Source organism: Chelonus insularis, unplaced genomic scaffold, assembly GCF_013357705.1.
Source record: "Chelonus insularis isolate UGA/USDA-ARS -01 unplaced genomic scaffold, ASM1335770v1 contig_71_pilon, whole genome shotgun sequence".
NCBI classification, from domain to species: domain Eukaryota; kingdom Metazoa; phylum Arthropoda; class Insecta; order Hymenoptera; family Braconidae; genus Chelonus; species Chelonus insularis.
This window is the reverse complement of record NW_023276721.1, coordinates 338,037-354,039: the sequence shown is the minus strand read 5'-3', so window position 1 is coordinate 354,039 and position 16,003 is coordinate 338,037. Positions and strand designations below refer to the sequence as shown.

Sequence of the window (16,003 nt, the reverse complement as noted above, 5' to 3'; positions counted from 1 at the left end):
TAGCTAGAAAGTATACTAGCGGCAAACACAAAATATACTCAATTTGAGTATAATTATTTTTTGATGCAAGTACATTTTATATCAAAATGAAGTTTAAAGTGTACTGTACAATCATAATAACATTAACTTGATTTTAAATTTTTCATCACTCAATCCTAATATAATATTAATTTATACCAAGAATAGCGATTACTGCATTTTTGTAAATATTTTGCTTATCTCAAGTAGGTAGATAATAAAAGAAGATTACAAAGTTTACTTCAGTTGATAATATAGTTTTCTTACACTGAGGATCTTCCTTACTTACCACAAGTGTATTTTATACGGAGATCCCGTATAAAGCGTACTTATGCTAAGTATAATGCTGTTTTACACTTCAAAAACCATGTTCTCACATTATGAATCCTTTTTTATTAATAAGAAAATACTTGTTACTTGATTCAAGTATGTCAATTCTTCACTGCAAGTATATTATATACTTAAATTAAGTATACGAAGTACTCATGCTAAAATTTTTTTCTTATTAAATTTAAAAATTTCAAAATATAAATAATCATATTAATAATAAAAAAGTTACTGTTATACCCATTGGTATTGGTCAATTTAAATTAGTGACCATTACTGATGAAGTAATTTAATGATTAAATATTCAGTAATTAATAAATAGATGAAAAGTAATCTTATAATAATTACAACAATTACTGTTGTACTTTTAAATACGTGGAGCTGCTACACTTACACTGGGCCTGTTAAAAGTCTAACTCGTAATATAGCGCTCAGAGATAAATTATTGATTATAGAATCTTTAATAATAATTAATAATTAATTGCATGTCTATTAATTAATTCTAAAAATGAATCGAAATTTTACAGTGATTGGAACGATTATTGTGGTACATTTCAATACCTCAAGCTGCTGCAGTAAGACATGTTAGGAGCTTTAGGAGTTTATCTTTCAATCCAGCGTTCAGCTATAAATGGCTTAATGTTAAATCTTTAATAATCATAATAAAATTATTTAATGTTCATTGATTAATTTAGAGAAAGAATCATAATTGAATGATAATAACAACAAATTGGTGTTGTGCTTTTAAAAACTCCAAGTTGCTCCAGTTAGACTATGCCTGTAGAGTGTTTATTTTCCAACTTAGCGCTCAGAAATAAATTATTCGATATAATACCTTTGATGATGATAAATAAATGATTGATTGTATAATTATTAATTCATAGAGATAATCATAATTTTTTCATAAGTGCAACAAATATTGTTGCATATTTCAATATCTCGAGCTGCTGCCCAGTGTAAGTGTAGCAGCTCCACGTATTTAAAAGTACAACAGTAATTGTTGTAATTATTATAAGATTACTTTTCATCTATTTATTAATTACTGAATATTTAATCATTAAATTACTTCATCAGTAATGGTCACTAATTTAAATTGACCAATACCAATGGGTATAACAGTAACTTTTTTATTATTAATATGATTATTTATATTTTGAAATTTTTAAATTTAATAAGAAAAAAATTTTAGCATGAGTACTTCGTATACTTAATTTAAGTATATAATATACTTGCAGTGAAGAATTGACATACTTGAATCAAGTAACAAGTATTTTCTTATTAATAAAAAAGGATTCATAATGTGAGAACATGGTTTTTGAAGTGTAAAACAGCATTATACTTAGCATAAGTACGCTTTATACGGGATCTCCGTATAAAATACACTTGTGGTAAGTAAGGAAGATCCTCAGTGTAAGAAAACTATATTATCAACTGAAGTAAACTTTGTAATCTTCTTTTATTATCTACCTACTTGAGATAAACAAAATACATTGGCTCACATTATACTGATTCCAAGTAGAAAGACTACTTAAATACAAGTACTTTATTTTCATAAAACTTGTATACTTATTACTTCTTCAACCGCTTGTAGTCTACTCAGGAGTGGTATATTCTGTATTTAGACTCAGTATTTTTTTTATTCATTTTAAAACGAAGTTTTACTGATTCCAGGTACTTTCTTTACCTGCCTTCCGAAACTTTTTTACCTATCACTTTTATACTGGGGACAAGTAAATTCTATAATTCGCCACCGGAAAAAATTTCTGTCAGTGTATATTATTTCTTTTCTCTGATAAATATCAGGTTTAAAATTATCACGTGATCTAAAACCAATCAAATCACTCACATTATCAATATGGTTTCCAATATGTCAGCCAATATGGCGTTGTTCAATTAAATATGGCCGACCATTGTCTTTTTATGTACAGACACTTTCCAGTGTTTTAAAGAAAAAGGTATCGCAAAGTGAAGATATAAATATTGAATAATTATTACTCAATCTCAAAATATTTCTAGTGTGGTGGTAATTCATAGTTTTTGCAATAGTTTTGATAGTCCTCATTAAAATTCAAAAATATTTATGATCAAAGTAGTTCAACCTGTTTGATGTTTGATGGTATCTGATCTTCTAGTAAATGAGCATATAAATCTTAAAAAATCACGTAATAACTATGAATCATGAGTCTTCCACGTTCCAATGACGAAATATTCATATACATTAATACATCAATGGTTATTTGACTTGCAATTTATTAATTGTTAGAACGACAAATAAAGATATAAATAGCCATGATGTTTTGACACTTCATCAATGATGAATGGAAAACAGATGTTTCTTTATATTTATTTGTATTTTATTATATATTTTGATTCTGTATGCTTTGGAATATGTCATCGAAATTCTTCGAAAAATTCTTTATCTGCATATGATATACGTAAGTAATTAATCTTTAAAACACATTATTTCCTAATAATTAGTTAAAATTAATTTTTTTTTTAATTTATAAAACTTATATTTTTAAATTTTTCCATTAGTTGATGACTAAAATTCATTTTTTTCTATCTTTTCAGATTCCTTAGCAGAAGAAGAAATATGTCATCCTCTTCGTAGAAAATTAAAACCACTAACTATAAATACGAATGCTATTATGATTCGACCAAATAATGTTTTCGATAGTTGGACGTATCGTACAACTGATTTATATTGTAAATTCAAGATAAAAACAGAAGGACGTCGCATTATGGCTGTAATACAAAATTTATCTTTTCGCCAAGTTCGTGGCGAGTGTTTGGATTATATCAAGGTATAATATGTACTAAAATTCTATTTGTGTTTACTAAATTTTTATATTTTTAAGTTAAACTGTTATGTATGTCATAGTAACTAAAATTAATTATAATATTCAGTTTCGTAGAAAATATCATAATGAAACCGGAAAATTTTGCGGACAATTCGACGGATCAAAAATAGATTTCTATTCTAATCAACAATTAGGTAGAATGTTAACTCTCGATGTAACATCCGAATTTGAAGGAGAAATAGAAACAGTAATATTTGTTTCCAAAGAACCTCTTAAACCTAGTGATCAACCTTTAGATATTACAATTACATATACTCCATATAGAGGTAAATAAAATTACATAATAATTTACAAGATACTACTTATAGAAACTTCTCTAAAATATAATATTCATCTTTTACACTATCAACCTAAATATTTTATTGTCATAATTTGTTAATAGACTGTACTACAGGATTTCATGAACGACTTGGTGATATAAGTTTACGACATAGGTTGCCGACCTATTGTATCTCAGATACTTATAATTGTGATGGATACCGAAATTGCATTACAGATTACTGTAGTGATGAAAATAATTGCTTTAATGACGTACATAACAACGGTACAGGGGCTAAAGTAACAGTAGCTGCAGTAACAAGTATTGTTCTTTGTTTTATAATATTTTTAATGAGTCTTTGGATATGTAGACGACATAAAAAGTTATGCTGGTCTTCCGATTGTGCAGGCCCTATACTAGAAAATAATACTTATTCGAATACAAATCATGAGCCGGGAATTATTTCTGAACAACCAGTTTCCTCAGCACCTATGCTTCATGTGAGTGGTGTTTCAACTGCACTTGATAAGGACTTACCTCCTAGTTATGAATCATTATTTCCTGAAAATCAAAATTCAACTTCCATCTAATTTTAAGATTTGATGATCAATTTTTTATATTAAATCTTTTTTATTTTATTCATAAATTTCAATAATCGTGCAGGATAAGAATTATTGCAATAAATGATAATATTTTGTAAAATGTTAATTTCATTATATTATGACTATTCTCTAATTGTGTTGTTTTCATACTCAATGAATTAAATGCGAACTGTATTTTCACATTCCGATAATAGTGAGCAAGTTTATCCATTTTAAGTAGATTTTTATATAAATAATGTTGTAGTACATTTTTTTCTAAAAAAACTATTTTTGTAATCTACTTTATTAGTATATAAATTTGAAAAATGATTTTATCATTCATATTGTATAAATTATTTCAATAATAATAAATTTTTGTATCAATTTTTTATAATTTTGTTATAACACCCGCACCATTTGATGAAAAGTATTTATTAATTATTAATTTTGAAGTGCTCACAAAACCACAATGCAGCATTAATTATTGCATCCATTTCCACTGGAACATTATTTAATGGATGGCAATCATCATAAATAAGCATTCTAAAATAAAATAAGATAATTACAATAATTCCATTAATTATCAAAAAATGTCTCTTTAATTTACAGTTAATAATCATACTTTGTTAAAACTCCGTTTGCTTTTAATCGATGATACCATTGTTTTCCCTGAGAAGGAGGGACACGAAGATCATTTTTTCCTATACAAAGCAGAGTTGGTGCTATTACATTATTTACATGAACGATAGGTGAACATTTAAACATTTTCAATAAAATTTCTTCATTATTAGATTGTGTTCCACTGTCAAATTTTTCGTAGTATGGTGTATTTATCGCGGCTGCACACCTGAAATGAAATTACGATTCAAATAGATTATAAACATTAATTAAATTACGGATATTATAACAATATTTCGTATCAATAATAATGAGTGTATATACATATATATATCGAGATACTGTAGAAATGATCATTTTAAGCTTACATATCATGGCCAAGGGCCATTTTTTCATCACTAAACAGAGCATTGCGACTGAAATATTTATAGAAAATGATTTGATTAGTGAATGTAATATCATGATCTAAAAAATATTATTAATTACCAATCAGGAATATCTGATATAGTGAACATCACAGCTATGTCAATTACCGGATTTCTCGAAACAACAACCCTATATATTTTCTGTAAATAAACAGCAACTTTGAGTGCTATATTATTTTCGTCAATATAATTGAAAAAAATTAGTACATTTCACACCTAGAGACCCGTAAAAAACACATTCAGATCTAATCTGATGGGGTCGTCTTCAGATCTGATATGTATTAATAGATAATTAATAGAAATTTTTCAGATTCAACCATCACTGGTACTAATTTTTCAGTACTTTGAAATAGTCTACTTTTCCTCTCTAGGTGTAAAATGTACTATTTCGTCATACTTGTGTGGAAAGTTCAACTCCTCTCCAATGAAAAAATAAACTTTCCGCACGGGTATGACGAAAATAAGTAGTTTTGCATACATTGTACTGTGCACTCAAATGAGCTACTAAAAAACCCCCATGAGAGCCACCACTCAATCCTATTTTTTTAGGATCTAACCAATGATATTTTTTAAGTGCTTCATGAGTGGCAGTAACACAATCAATGACATCAATATTTCCAACCCGTCCTTGAAGATATTCTAGGTTGTCCGAACCCATTCCTGTTGAACCCCGATAATTCACTTGTACTATACTGAATCCTAAAGATTTTTTGACAATTTTATATTAAAAAATAATAATCGGTTTATAATAAATCAGCAAATTACCTAGTAAAACTAACAATGCTGATTCCAGAGAAAATGTGTTTACATATGATGAATGAGGTCCTCCATGTGGAGTAACAATTAATGGACAAGTTTTATCGTCACCATGCTTTGGTCCATAGTAGATATAATTAAAGTTTCCTAAAATTATATATTTATGCTAATAAATTTTTGAAATTTAAAGCGCCTTGAGCGGAAAAATATAGGTATATAAAAGTATACCTTTGCGCACTAGTTTTAGGCAAACAAATAGATAAAATAATGAAATACCTACAGGAAAAGATTCGCGCAACAACAATCTATGGAATGAAACGAGATGAGGACGATTGGTTGAAGAATAAGCCAAAAATCCGAAATTAAAAGTCTAAAGCGATTTGACAGATTTTGGTCGGCCATATGTAAACAAGTAGGAGTTAGAAATATGAAAAACAATCTGTCAAATCGCTTTAGACTTTTAATTTCGGATTTTTTGCTTATTCTTCAACCAATCGTCCTCATCTCGTTTCATTCCATAGATTGTTGTTGCGCGAATCTTTTCCTGTAGGTATTTCATTATTTTATCTATTTGTTTGCCTAAAACTAGTGCGCAAAGGTATACTTTTATATAACTATATTTTTCTGCTCAAGGCACCTTAACTTAATTGTTACAGGTATTGCATAATGTATTTTTATGTCAATACTCACTGATTTTTTCATCATTGCAATACGAGTATTCATTCACTTCATACATATAATTTTCATTTAAATCAATTGCTTGATTTGTTGATGAAATGGTATTTAGAATAATGTAGTCTGGTATATTACCATTAAAACGGCCTACACATAAATTAGGTGGTTGAAGTAATGATGTTTTTGTAAATAATATAATATCATTTTGAACATCTAAAATATTGAGACTACTAGAATCGTTAGCAATTTCTAATAATGCTTTTGTTTCTGTAATAAATACATTATTGTACCATTAAATAAATTTTTCAAATGTTTCAATTATTGATAATCTTACTCAAGTCTAAAAAAGTGATAGTACCACAACAAGAAGTATAGTAGTAAGATACATTTAAAAATGTTAAAAAAAACATATACATACTTAAATCAAAAATATATGATCGAATATTTGAATGTTGTTGAGTACTGAAGAATAAAAATCTTGAATCTGTACTCCAGCATCGTCGTGGAAGATCATGATTATATAATCCATAAAATAATTTATCGTTTTTAATAGCTTTATTTTGACGGACTATGTCAATCAAAATATCTACCTAAAAAATAGAAAATGGTCTTTATTAGAATATATTATATTCTTAAAAATAATTATCTTCATATCGATCGTTATATTTTACTTTTTCAGTTCGATTTTCCCAGTTCAAGTGCATTAGTCGATGACAATTATGATGAGGACCACTCAAATCTCGTTCTAGCCATACTAAATGCTTTCCATCAGGACTAAATCGTGGAGATCGAACACAACAACCATCACTTGAAAGCTTTTCTGGAATTTTTTTGTTTTCTTACATCTGATATAATATACATAAAAAATTTACGTCACAAAAACTTTTAAATGTAAAAATAACAGACTTACGCATATTTTCATTTTTCAACAAAAATATCCAAGATTCTCGATTAGTACAGTAAATAAGTCCTAAATATCGAGGCTCATGTTTCCATGCAACTCCAACAATTCCATCATTATTAGGAGTCCAAATAACTTGACCAGGCGAAAGATCATTGGACATTTCAGGCAAGGCAGAAATTATATTTGAATTTATATCTAAAACACAGATTGTTGGACGATGTTTACCAACCATTTGTTCTCCCCAATCAGGTTTAAATATATATTCATTTCCTTTAACATTTTTATCATCATTCTTCTTATCTAATGACTTTTGTTTGTAGAAAGGTTCTGATTTTTCTAATTTTTTTTCAGCAATATATAAAAGCTTTGTAGATTCAGATGACCATGAGAATGAACCGAATTCACCTGAAGATTAATTTTTATTATCATACGATTCGTAATTATTATTACTTCAAATAGACAACTAAATTACAAATAATTAACCATCAAAATAAACATCTCCATGGACATCAAGTGCTGATAAATCATAATTTTTAATTAAACAATTTTTACTCCAAATTTCAATACATTGTTTATTACTGGAGTCTTTGCCTTGAACAGATCTCAAAATAGCTTTATATTCGTTTTTTGTTGAAATTTTAGACAATGATCTAAAAAAATGCTATAAATAATTAATCTATTATTAGAAGTAGATTAAAAAAAAGGATTATGAATCGTATTGAAAGACTCTTGATGTATTATTTATTTAAAGCATAAAATGTAAATAATTAATTATTGATGTTTAATAATAATAAATTTTATTTATTTAATAAATACTCGGATGTAATATCCACTGGAAAATTTTCTGCAATAACTTGTAAGTCATTTGATAAAACGTAATCTATGATAAACTTTTGATTAATTGATCTTTCTAAATTTCGTTGTGTCCAACTACTTTGGACAAAGAATTGTGAATTTTTAAACCACAACAGTTTTGCTGAATTTAATGTGGGAATACTAGCTAAAGTTTTGTAAAAATTGATTATTTTATCTCCCTAAAAGAAAAATGTTTTAATAAAAAAAAATATGTTCATAATTGAAACTTTAAACTAACAAATTTCGACTTACTTGAGCTGAGGACATTTTCAATCAACTAAAGTTCCGAACTTTTAAGGCTAGGCTAAAGTCCCGGAGACGACTGATTCCCCCTACCCGGGTGCCATAGAAGGTCCCGAATGCAACAAATGCCTACGACTTGATTTTGTACTACGGTAAAATTTCCGAGATCTTAATATGTATATTTCAGGTTGTATATTAACAATTATTAACAGCATTCATTAATGATGAATGACAATAGAGTCAATTATTTTATTGAATAATATTATTATTTTATATTATATTAAATAAATAAATTGATGAATAAATAATGGTAATTTTTTGTAAATGTCACAATGTACTGACGCCAACGCCCTCTGTATTTCTGCAGTTGATAAAGAAGATTTTCTCTCGGCTCATATCATAAGTAAATATATGTTCGAACATAAAATTCAAACAATAGAAAATAACTGAATTAAATTAAATAAAAAATTAGACTGAATTGTTTATATGCAGAAAAAATAGATTGTTAAATAAATAAATTAATCTGATTTAATTTCTAACTATGTAAAAAATGTTTTGGTTTTAATTGAGTAACTAAGTTATAATTTTCACAGGTATTAAGGACTCGCTCAATTTTTGAATCAATTTTCTAAATATACAAAGTCAATTAAAATGAAGTGAAGAAATTTATTTATAGATTAATCTAACAGACTTACTGACACATCAATGCTAAGATCTATTGTTTTCAATTTATCAGCTTTATCTCGTATGTTATATCGATGATTAATACCAACTGGTGCATCTTTATTCTTTTTTTCTAACTCTGTTAAAACTAGAGCGAAATAATTGTTTTTTATAATTATCATTATTATGCATAGCAAAATTTAAATACTAATTAAAGAAGTATACGATGAGAAAATGTGAGCTTTTTTTGGAACCATGTTAGAATAGCTTCATTACTATTTCTGCCTGAAGATTATCATACGATAATTTATTTCCTTTTCAATTCAAGTGTGGAATGAACGATAATAATTTTTATCATAAATTTTTCTTTGAAGCATTATTTTTTATTATACCAAAGGGTATATCGATACACAATAATAAAAAAAAAAATATTCATTCACTCACACGTTGATATTTATTTTATTAGAATTATTACCATGACGATAACTCGTAATCAACAAATTTGATTACTTTCAAGCATTCTCATGAGATCACTCCATTATGTAAAAAAATTTTTTTTTCCATTTATGTCTGTGCATATCATTAAAAATATAAAATAACTATAAATCAGTTATTTGTACATTTAGAATTAAGAATGTAGTCTCCTCATACATAATATCATCATTCCACATTCATCGTCTTATCCTGTTACATAATTTTCAATTTTAATTAAAATATAACGCGTGTACAATGCTATATGATTTCTAGAACAATTATTACTTAATAATATTCAAAGTCAAACATGAACTTCCTCTTTCTCTTAGAAAATGAAATCTTAATCAAATTAAATTTAGTTATTTTTTTTTTTAATTTTACGTAGAAAAAACTTAACTTTTCAAGTGGAACAATCTTACATACTATATCTTGTTTTTTAAATATGTCACACAGTTTAAAATCAAATTTTGTAGAGTTAACTATTCAGCATTGTTAATATTATTCACTCAATTAACTATAGCATTTCCAAATATTTGTTTTAAAACAATCATTGATAATATTTAAAGTTAAACTGAACTTTTTCTTTCGTTTTGTTTAAAAAAAATATGAAATTTTAATGAAATTAAATTTGGTTGTGATTTTTAGTAGAAAAAACTTAATTTTTTAGACGAAACAAACTTACGTACTATGCCTTGTTCTTTAAATATTTAATTCAGTTCAAAATTAAATTATGTAACTTTAATTCTTTAAATTATAGTCTAAAAAAAGATAAAGATAACTTATATTATTTAGAATCTTTATAATATTATAGTTATAGTCTTCATAACAATAACTTTATAGTCATCTTTACATTAAAAAAAAATTTTACGAAGATACTTAAACGATAGGAATTATATCTTCAATGATTCCTCGGCACAAAGGACATCTTACTTGTTCACGATCTGCTTCTGCCAGTACATCGATTATATCATAGCAGTCTTCACATAGAGCTGCATGTCCACATGGTTGAAGCTCGATCAAAACATTGTTTCTCTCGCATGCTTGACATATGTTTGCTTCCTCCATTGGTTGATCTGTAATATAATTTTAACATATATGTCTTAATTTAACTATATAGTTTAACAACATCTATACATACATAATTTTATAAGTATTTTGAATCAAGAAGTAAAGAGAATAGATAGAATAGATAAAATCTGACCGAGTGCTAAGTAAGAAATGAAGAGAACATAGCACGCATAAGTTTTTGTAGATCGAGAAAAAGAAGATAGATCCAGAGTCATTAAAATCTGTAATAAAGATAGAATTTTCTATAATTACGAGTCAATCAATTTTTTTTTCAACAATAAATGCACTTTTTACCATCATTATCCTGGTCCTCTCCAATGTGATTGTTTCGGCGACGTGCTGGTAGATTGTCTAAGACTCTGTCTTCAAAAAGATCGTTGTTTGGCTCATACTCATAAGCTGGTAGCTCGCCAACTATAATTATGCAATTGTCGTCATTATTTATATGTATATAAATTTGTATTAGTATACTCACCATTTTCATCATTGACCAATTTGACAAGTGTGAAATTCGGATCAATTTCAACGTCATTATAAAGATAATTGTTTACCGAAGGACTGACAACATTTAATGCGAATTTCAAAAATTCATGAACATTTATTCTGTTATTGTCAAAATACCACCAAATTTCTCTTAATCTTGATTTGTTCACCGATGACCTTATTCGTGGAGTCCAACTTAAGGGCTTATTTTGGTCAATATTTGCTATTTCTCGATGAGATTTGGCATACCACTTTAATAACTTTTTAGTAAAGTTCCATATATCCATACGATTCTTCAGCATAGCAGTTATTTTCCTCCAGTTTGTGCAACATGTGTCAGCAAGTGACGCAATGTTATTGCAAGCATAATTTTGAACTCCTACTCCATAGATCCACTTCTCATAATAGTAGCGAATAAAGGGTTCAAAACCACCTCTTATAATCTCATTTGGAATCGCGTGATATAAATCAAGAAATGCTCTTTAGATATTATCTGCTGGTAATAAACTCAAACAGATAAATTTTGTTACTAGTAGACGATGATTTCTATCTCTCAAGTTGATTCCTTGGGTGTTTTTTGCTTGAGCTAATAAAATTTCGCAATGAGAAGTAAAAAGTCCGTGAATAGAACTAATAGGAAATTCTCTAGATAACGAGCGATGGAGTTTTTCATCGAAGTTGTAGTAAATTACATGAGGAATGACATCGTTTTCTATCAAATTTGACTCTATTTCACTGACGAGATTGTTATAGGTACGATCATTATTGTCAGCTATGAAATTCCAAGAGATTGGGAAGCTCTAAAAAAATTTGAAATTTTAATTTATAATTAGAACGATATTACAAAGCTATAAATTTATAAAGAAAATTTTTATTGATCAGATACTTACATAATTATTCAATTTAATATTCCACGAAATAGTCCTTTGTATGCCCATTTCTCCAGGTATGATTCTGTGACTACAGTCAACATATAAAGATATTGCATCGGCATTTACTTTGGTAAGAATTTTTCTGGTTAATTCATTGTCGAAAAAGCTGCACGATACTACATCTTCATGAATCCTTTCGAAATTGACGCTCATTAGCCCTTGATCGTGTATTGTGAGTTGTTGATATCTTCGCACTCTCAGAACCGCATCAAATACTCGTAATGACGGTGCCCTTGGAATCCTCGCGTTACGTTGCCAACAATACATGTTTTTCTTTACGACTCTATATGGTAGTAATAGAGCAGCTTCTCTATGCCTACATTAATGAATAGATATATAAAAGAAAAGATTTTTATAAATAAATAAAAAAAAAAAAAAAATACACTGACAAAAATGAATTGTAAAATGGCATAACACGTGCACACATGTCATGGGCAAAACCATGAACATTTATAAAATTTTTAATAAATTTTTACAATTCATTTTCTTCAGGGCATATTGACTTCATTAATGCCTATTAGAAAAGAAAAAAATATATCAAATTATCTGTATATAGAGTACACATATACACAAAAAAACTAAACTAATTTTAAGGAACATGAGAACAAACTTCAATAAATGTTTACCAATTTTATATAGTCAACACAAAAAAAAAAAAACTTACAAAATCGAAAGTCGATTATAGATACTCCTAGTATCTGCTAGTTGTGTGAAACATGCAGTACGTAACAAATCTATAAACGCGTTCATTAGAAGAAGATTTTCATCTGCAGGATGGTTGTGACGAGTAGTTTCTACGAAACGAAGATTTAACACATATCCTTTTCTTTCACAATAATGACTTCTAAATAATTTGCAGCGAAGTAATCTACGAGAATAAACAATATCGTATTACTAGTCAATGTAAACAACTGTTGGACTTGCACACATGTACGTGTTTTACGTATCATTCAAAATACATCAAACGCACACTTGTGTAGGGAATATGCTTATTGAACAAAAATACTGAAAAAGGTTAAAACGATTAACGAAAAAACTACAATTTTACGATAGTTACGAAATAATCTTCGAGAATAAAAAACATTTTATTAGTCAATATAAACAATTGTTGGACTCGCACACATATACGTCTTTTACGCAGCGTTCAACATGCGTAAAATTCGCGGGTATGGAATGTAGCGTTCTATGCACGTAAAATGCGCACATGTGTAATAATATGATTATTGAACAAAGACATTGAAAAAGTTTGAAATAATTAACAAAAAAAACTTTCTAATTTTACGATAATTTACTTTAGACCGATTGAAAAAGAAATATTTGTCTTAAAAATCACTGAATAATGGCTGCTGATGTTCCGACTTTGCATTTATTTCTCTCATAAAACTATTGCTAATGATAAATAATTATAAATCTTACCTTTTATTTCTTTGATCTCGATATTTTATGAAAGAATAACCATTGAACGTCCGGTCGAGAAGTCGTTGTATGTTTATTCGACGTGATGGCATTCTTATAATAGTTATAACAAAAAAAATATTACACCGATATGAACTTAATGAAAGCACTCTCTGTACTGATTCAAACTGATGTTTGGCGCTTAAACCAAATCCTAGACAAAGGGTGACGTTACACATACCAATGGGGGCCTTATACGTACATTATCACACTCTTATTAAATAAGTGTGTTAGTCGCGTGTACGCATAATTTTGCCATTAAGTTTTCATTTTTTAATTGAGATGTCACCACGAGTGGGTACATTTGATTATTGGCGCTCTCCTGGTGAAGGAGAAAGTTCCAGAAAAAAAATTTGATTATTGGCAGAACGTTTATTGGGAGTACGTGCGTTTTGAAATCTATAGACAGAGCTTTGTTTAATTTAGTGAATAAAATTGTAATTTTTATTTGATAATTTTTTGTAATAGTAATATTTAATATTGATAATAAAAAATAGCAGACATATCAGATGTGTTGAAGAAGATTATAAGACAAAGTGTGGCGTAGTATTTCTAAAGTAAAAAAAAGAGTAGAGTAAAGTAGTATCCCATTTTCTTCAAGATAATTGATTCATTGAATAGGAAAAAAACAACAACTTGCTTTACAGGTGCATACAAATATAGTGTCGATTGAGAATGAAAATCAAGTGACTTAAAGGGGAAAAAAAACGTGGCTATACAACAAACAATACTTTTTGTGTGATCAACAATTGTGTGAAAGCAGTGATTCGATTATTGGACTAGTTTATCGCGCGTGCGAAAAAATGCGTAATGCTACAAAAGCAGGGCAGTGAAGTACGAAGTTATTCGATTATTGGATCGCCTTAGTAGTCATAACATCAGCGTACTAGATTGACATCTGGTGGGTCGTGGATTAGAATCTCGAACTAAAAAAATATCTAAAGTGAGATGAGTGAATGATTTCATTAAAAGAAAAAAACATTCAGTTATTGGACAATTAAAATTGCAAGTGGTACCACAAGACTCAAACTCTAACTATTTTTTCCTGATTAACAAATGATTTTGAGTGATGTACCTGAAGTTTCGAACGTTCAATGAACGAAAATTAAAAAAGCCTAAATAGGCCCAACAAAGTAGTCAATAGAAAAGATACATAACGTACAAAACAAAGAAACAAAAAAAAACAATCCCCACCCATCGGAAACAACCCCTTCCCTTTTTTTATCCGGGTTAAAGAGCCACAAACGTAATAATTATTCATTCGAACTTGAATCAATTTGTTTACTTACTTTGCCATAATAAAAATATTTTTTATAAATTTTGCTGACTTCTTTGGAGTCAGAACTAATATAAAAAACAATCCCCACCCATCGGAAACAACCCCTTTTTATTTTTTATCCGAGTTAAAGAGCCACAAACGTGATAATTATTCATTCGAACTTGAATCAATTTGTTTACTTACTTTGCCATAATAAAAATATTTTTTATAAATTTTGCTGACTTCTTTGGAGTCGAAACTAATATAAAAAACAATCCCCACCCATCGGAAACAACCCTTTTTTATTTTTTATTCGAGTAAATAGCCGTATTGTGGCCGTATTGATTCAAGTTCGAATGAATAATTATTACGTTTGTGGCTCTTTAACCCGGATAAAAAATAAAAAGGGGTTGTTTCCGATGGGTGGGGATTGTTTTTTATATTAGTTCTGACTCCAAAGTAGTCAGCAAAATTTATAAAAAATATTTTTATTATGGCAAAGTAAGTAAACAAATTGATTCAAGTTCGAATGAATAATTATCACGTTTGTGGCTCTTTAACCCGGATAAAAAATAAAAAGGGGTTGTTTCCGATGGGTGGGGATTGTTTTTTATATTAGTTCTGACTCCAAAGAAGTCAGCAAAATTTATAAAAAATATTTTTATTATGGCAAAGTAAGTAAACAAATTGATTCAAGTTCGAATGAATAATTATTACGTTTGTGGCTCTTTAACCCGGATAAAAAAAGGGAAGGGGTTGTTTCCGATGGGTGGGGATTGTTTTTTTTTGTTTCTTTGTTTTGTACGTTATGTATCTTTTCTATTGACTACTTTGTTGGGCCTATTTAGGCTTTTTTAATTTTCGTTCATTGAACGTTCGAAACTTCAGGTACATCACTCAAAATCATTTGTTAATCAGGAAAAAATAGTTAGAGTTTGAGTCTTGTGGTACCACTTGCAATTTTAATTGTCCAATAACTGAATGTTTTTTTCTTTTAATGAAATCATTCACTCATCTCACTTTAGATATTTTTTTAGTTCGAGATTCTAATCCACGACCCACCAGATGTCAATCTAGTACGCTGATGTTATGACTACTAAGGCGATCCAATAATCGAATAACTTCGTACTTCACTGCCCTGCTTTTGT

The 16,003-nt window shown here is 28.4% G+C and overlaps 3 protein-coding genes across 8 annotated transcripts; 1 reads left to right on the top strand and 2 right to left on the bottom strand.

Moving 5' to 3' along the window:
* The first annotated feature begins 2,222 nt into the window (after positions 1-2,222).
* LOC118071041 (uncharacterized) lies at positions 2,223-4,088 on the top strand. Of its 3 annotated transcripts, none has more exons than XM_035089994.1 (5): positions 2,223-2,780; positions 2,917-3,149; positions 3,253-3,472; positions 3,589-3,786; positions 3,874-4,088. In XM_035089994.1, exons 1-5 carry the CDS (start codon positions 2,657-2,659, stop codon positions 4,053-4,055), a joined length of 957 nt encoding a protein of 318 aa, XP_034945885.1. In that variant the 5' UTR covers positions 2,223-2,656; the 3' UTR covers positions 4,056-4,088. The 3 variants fall into 3 exon arrangements, with proteins under 3 accessions (XP_034945885.1, XP_034945883.1, XP_034945884.1); XM_035089993.1 differs by having other exon boundaries at positions 2,238-2,300; positions 2,362-2,780; positions 3,589-4,088; XM_035089992.1 differs by having other exon boundaries at positions 3,589-4,088.
* A 69-nt stretch (positions 4,089-4,157) lies between these two features.
* Positions 4,158-8,652, bottom strand: LOC118071040 (acylamino-acid-releasing enzyme-like). 4 transcript variants are annotated; one of them, XM_035089987.1, is made up of 13 exons: positions 8,532-8,652; positions 8,241-8,458; positions 7,908-8,074; positions 7,431-7,829; positions 7,192-7,340; positions 6,939-7,110; positions 6,536-6,787; positions 5,855-5,992; positions 5,568-5,788; positions 5,151-5,230; positions 5,033-5,080; positions 4,669-4,893; positions 4,158-4,589 (listed from the first exon to the last, which is right to left on the bottom strand). In XM_035089987.1, exons 1-13 carry the CDS (start codon positions 8,544-8,546, stop codon positions 4,481-4,483), a joined length of 2,193 nt encoding a protein of 730 aa, XP_034945878.1. In that variant the 5' UTR covers positions 8,547-8,652; the 3' UTR covers positions 4,158-4,480. The 4 variants fall into 4 exon arrangements, with proteins under 4 accessions (XP_034945878.1, XP_034945879.1, XP_034945880.1 ...); XM_035089988.1 differs by lacking the exon at positions 5,033-5,080; XM_035089989.1 differs by lacking the exon at positions 8,241-8,458 and having other exon boundaries at positions 7,908-8,085; positions 8,532-8,561.
* Positions 8,653-10,638: 1,986 nt separating this feature from the next.
* Positions 10,639-11,262, bottom strand: LOC118071071 (uncharacterized). The gene is made up of 3 exons (XM_035090026.1): positions 11,022-11,262; positions 10,861-10,948; positions 10,639-10,732 (listed from the first exon to the last, which is right to left on the bottom strand). Exons 1-3 carry the CDS (start codon positions 11,257-11,259, stop codon positions 10,639-10,641), a joined length of 420 nt encoding a protein of 139 aa, XP_034945917.1. The 5' UTR covers positions 11,260-11,262.
* Positions 11,263-16,003: the final 4,741 nt, after the last annotated feature.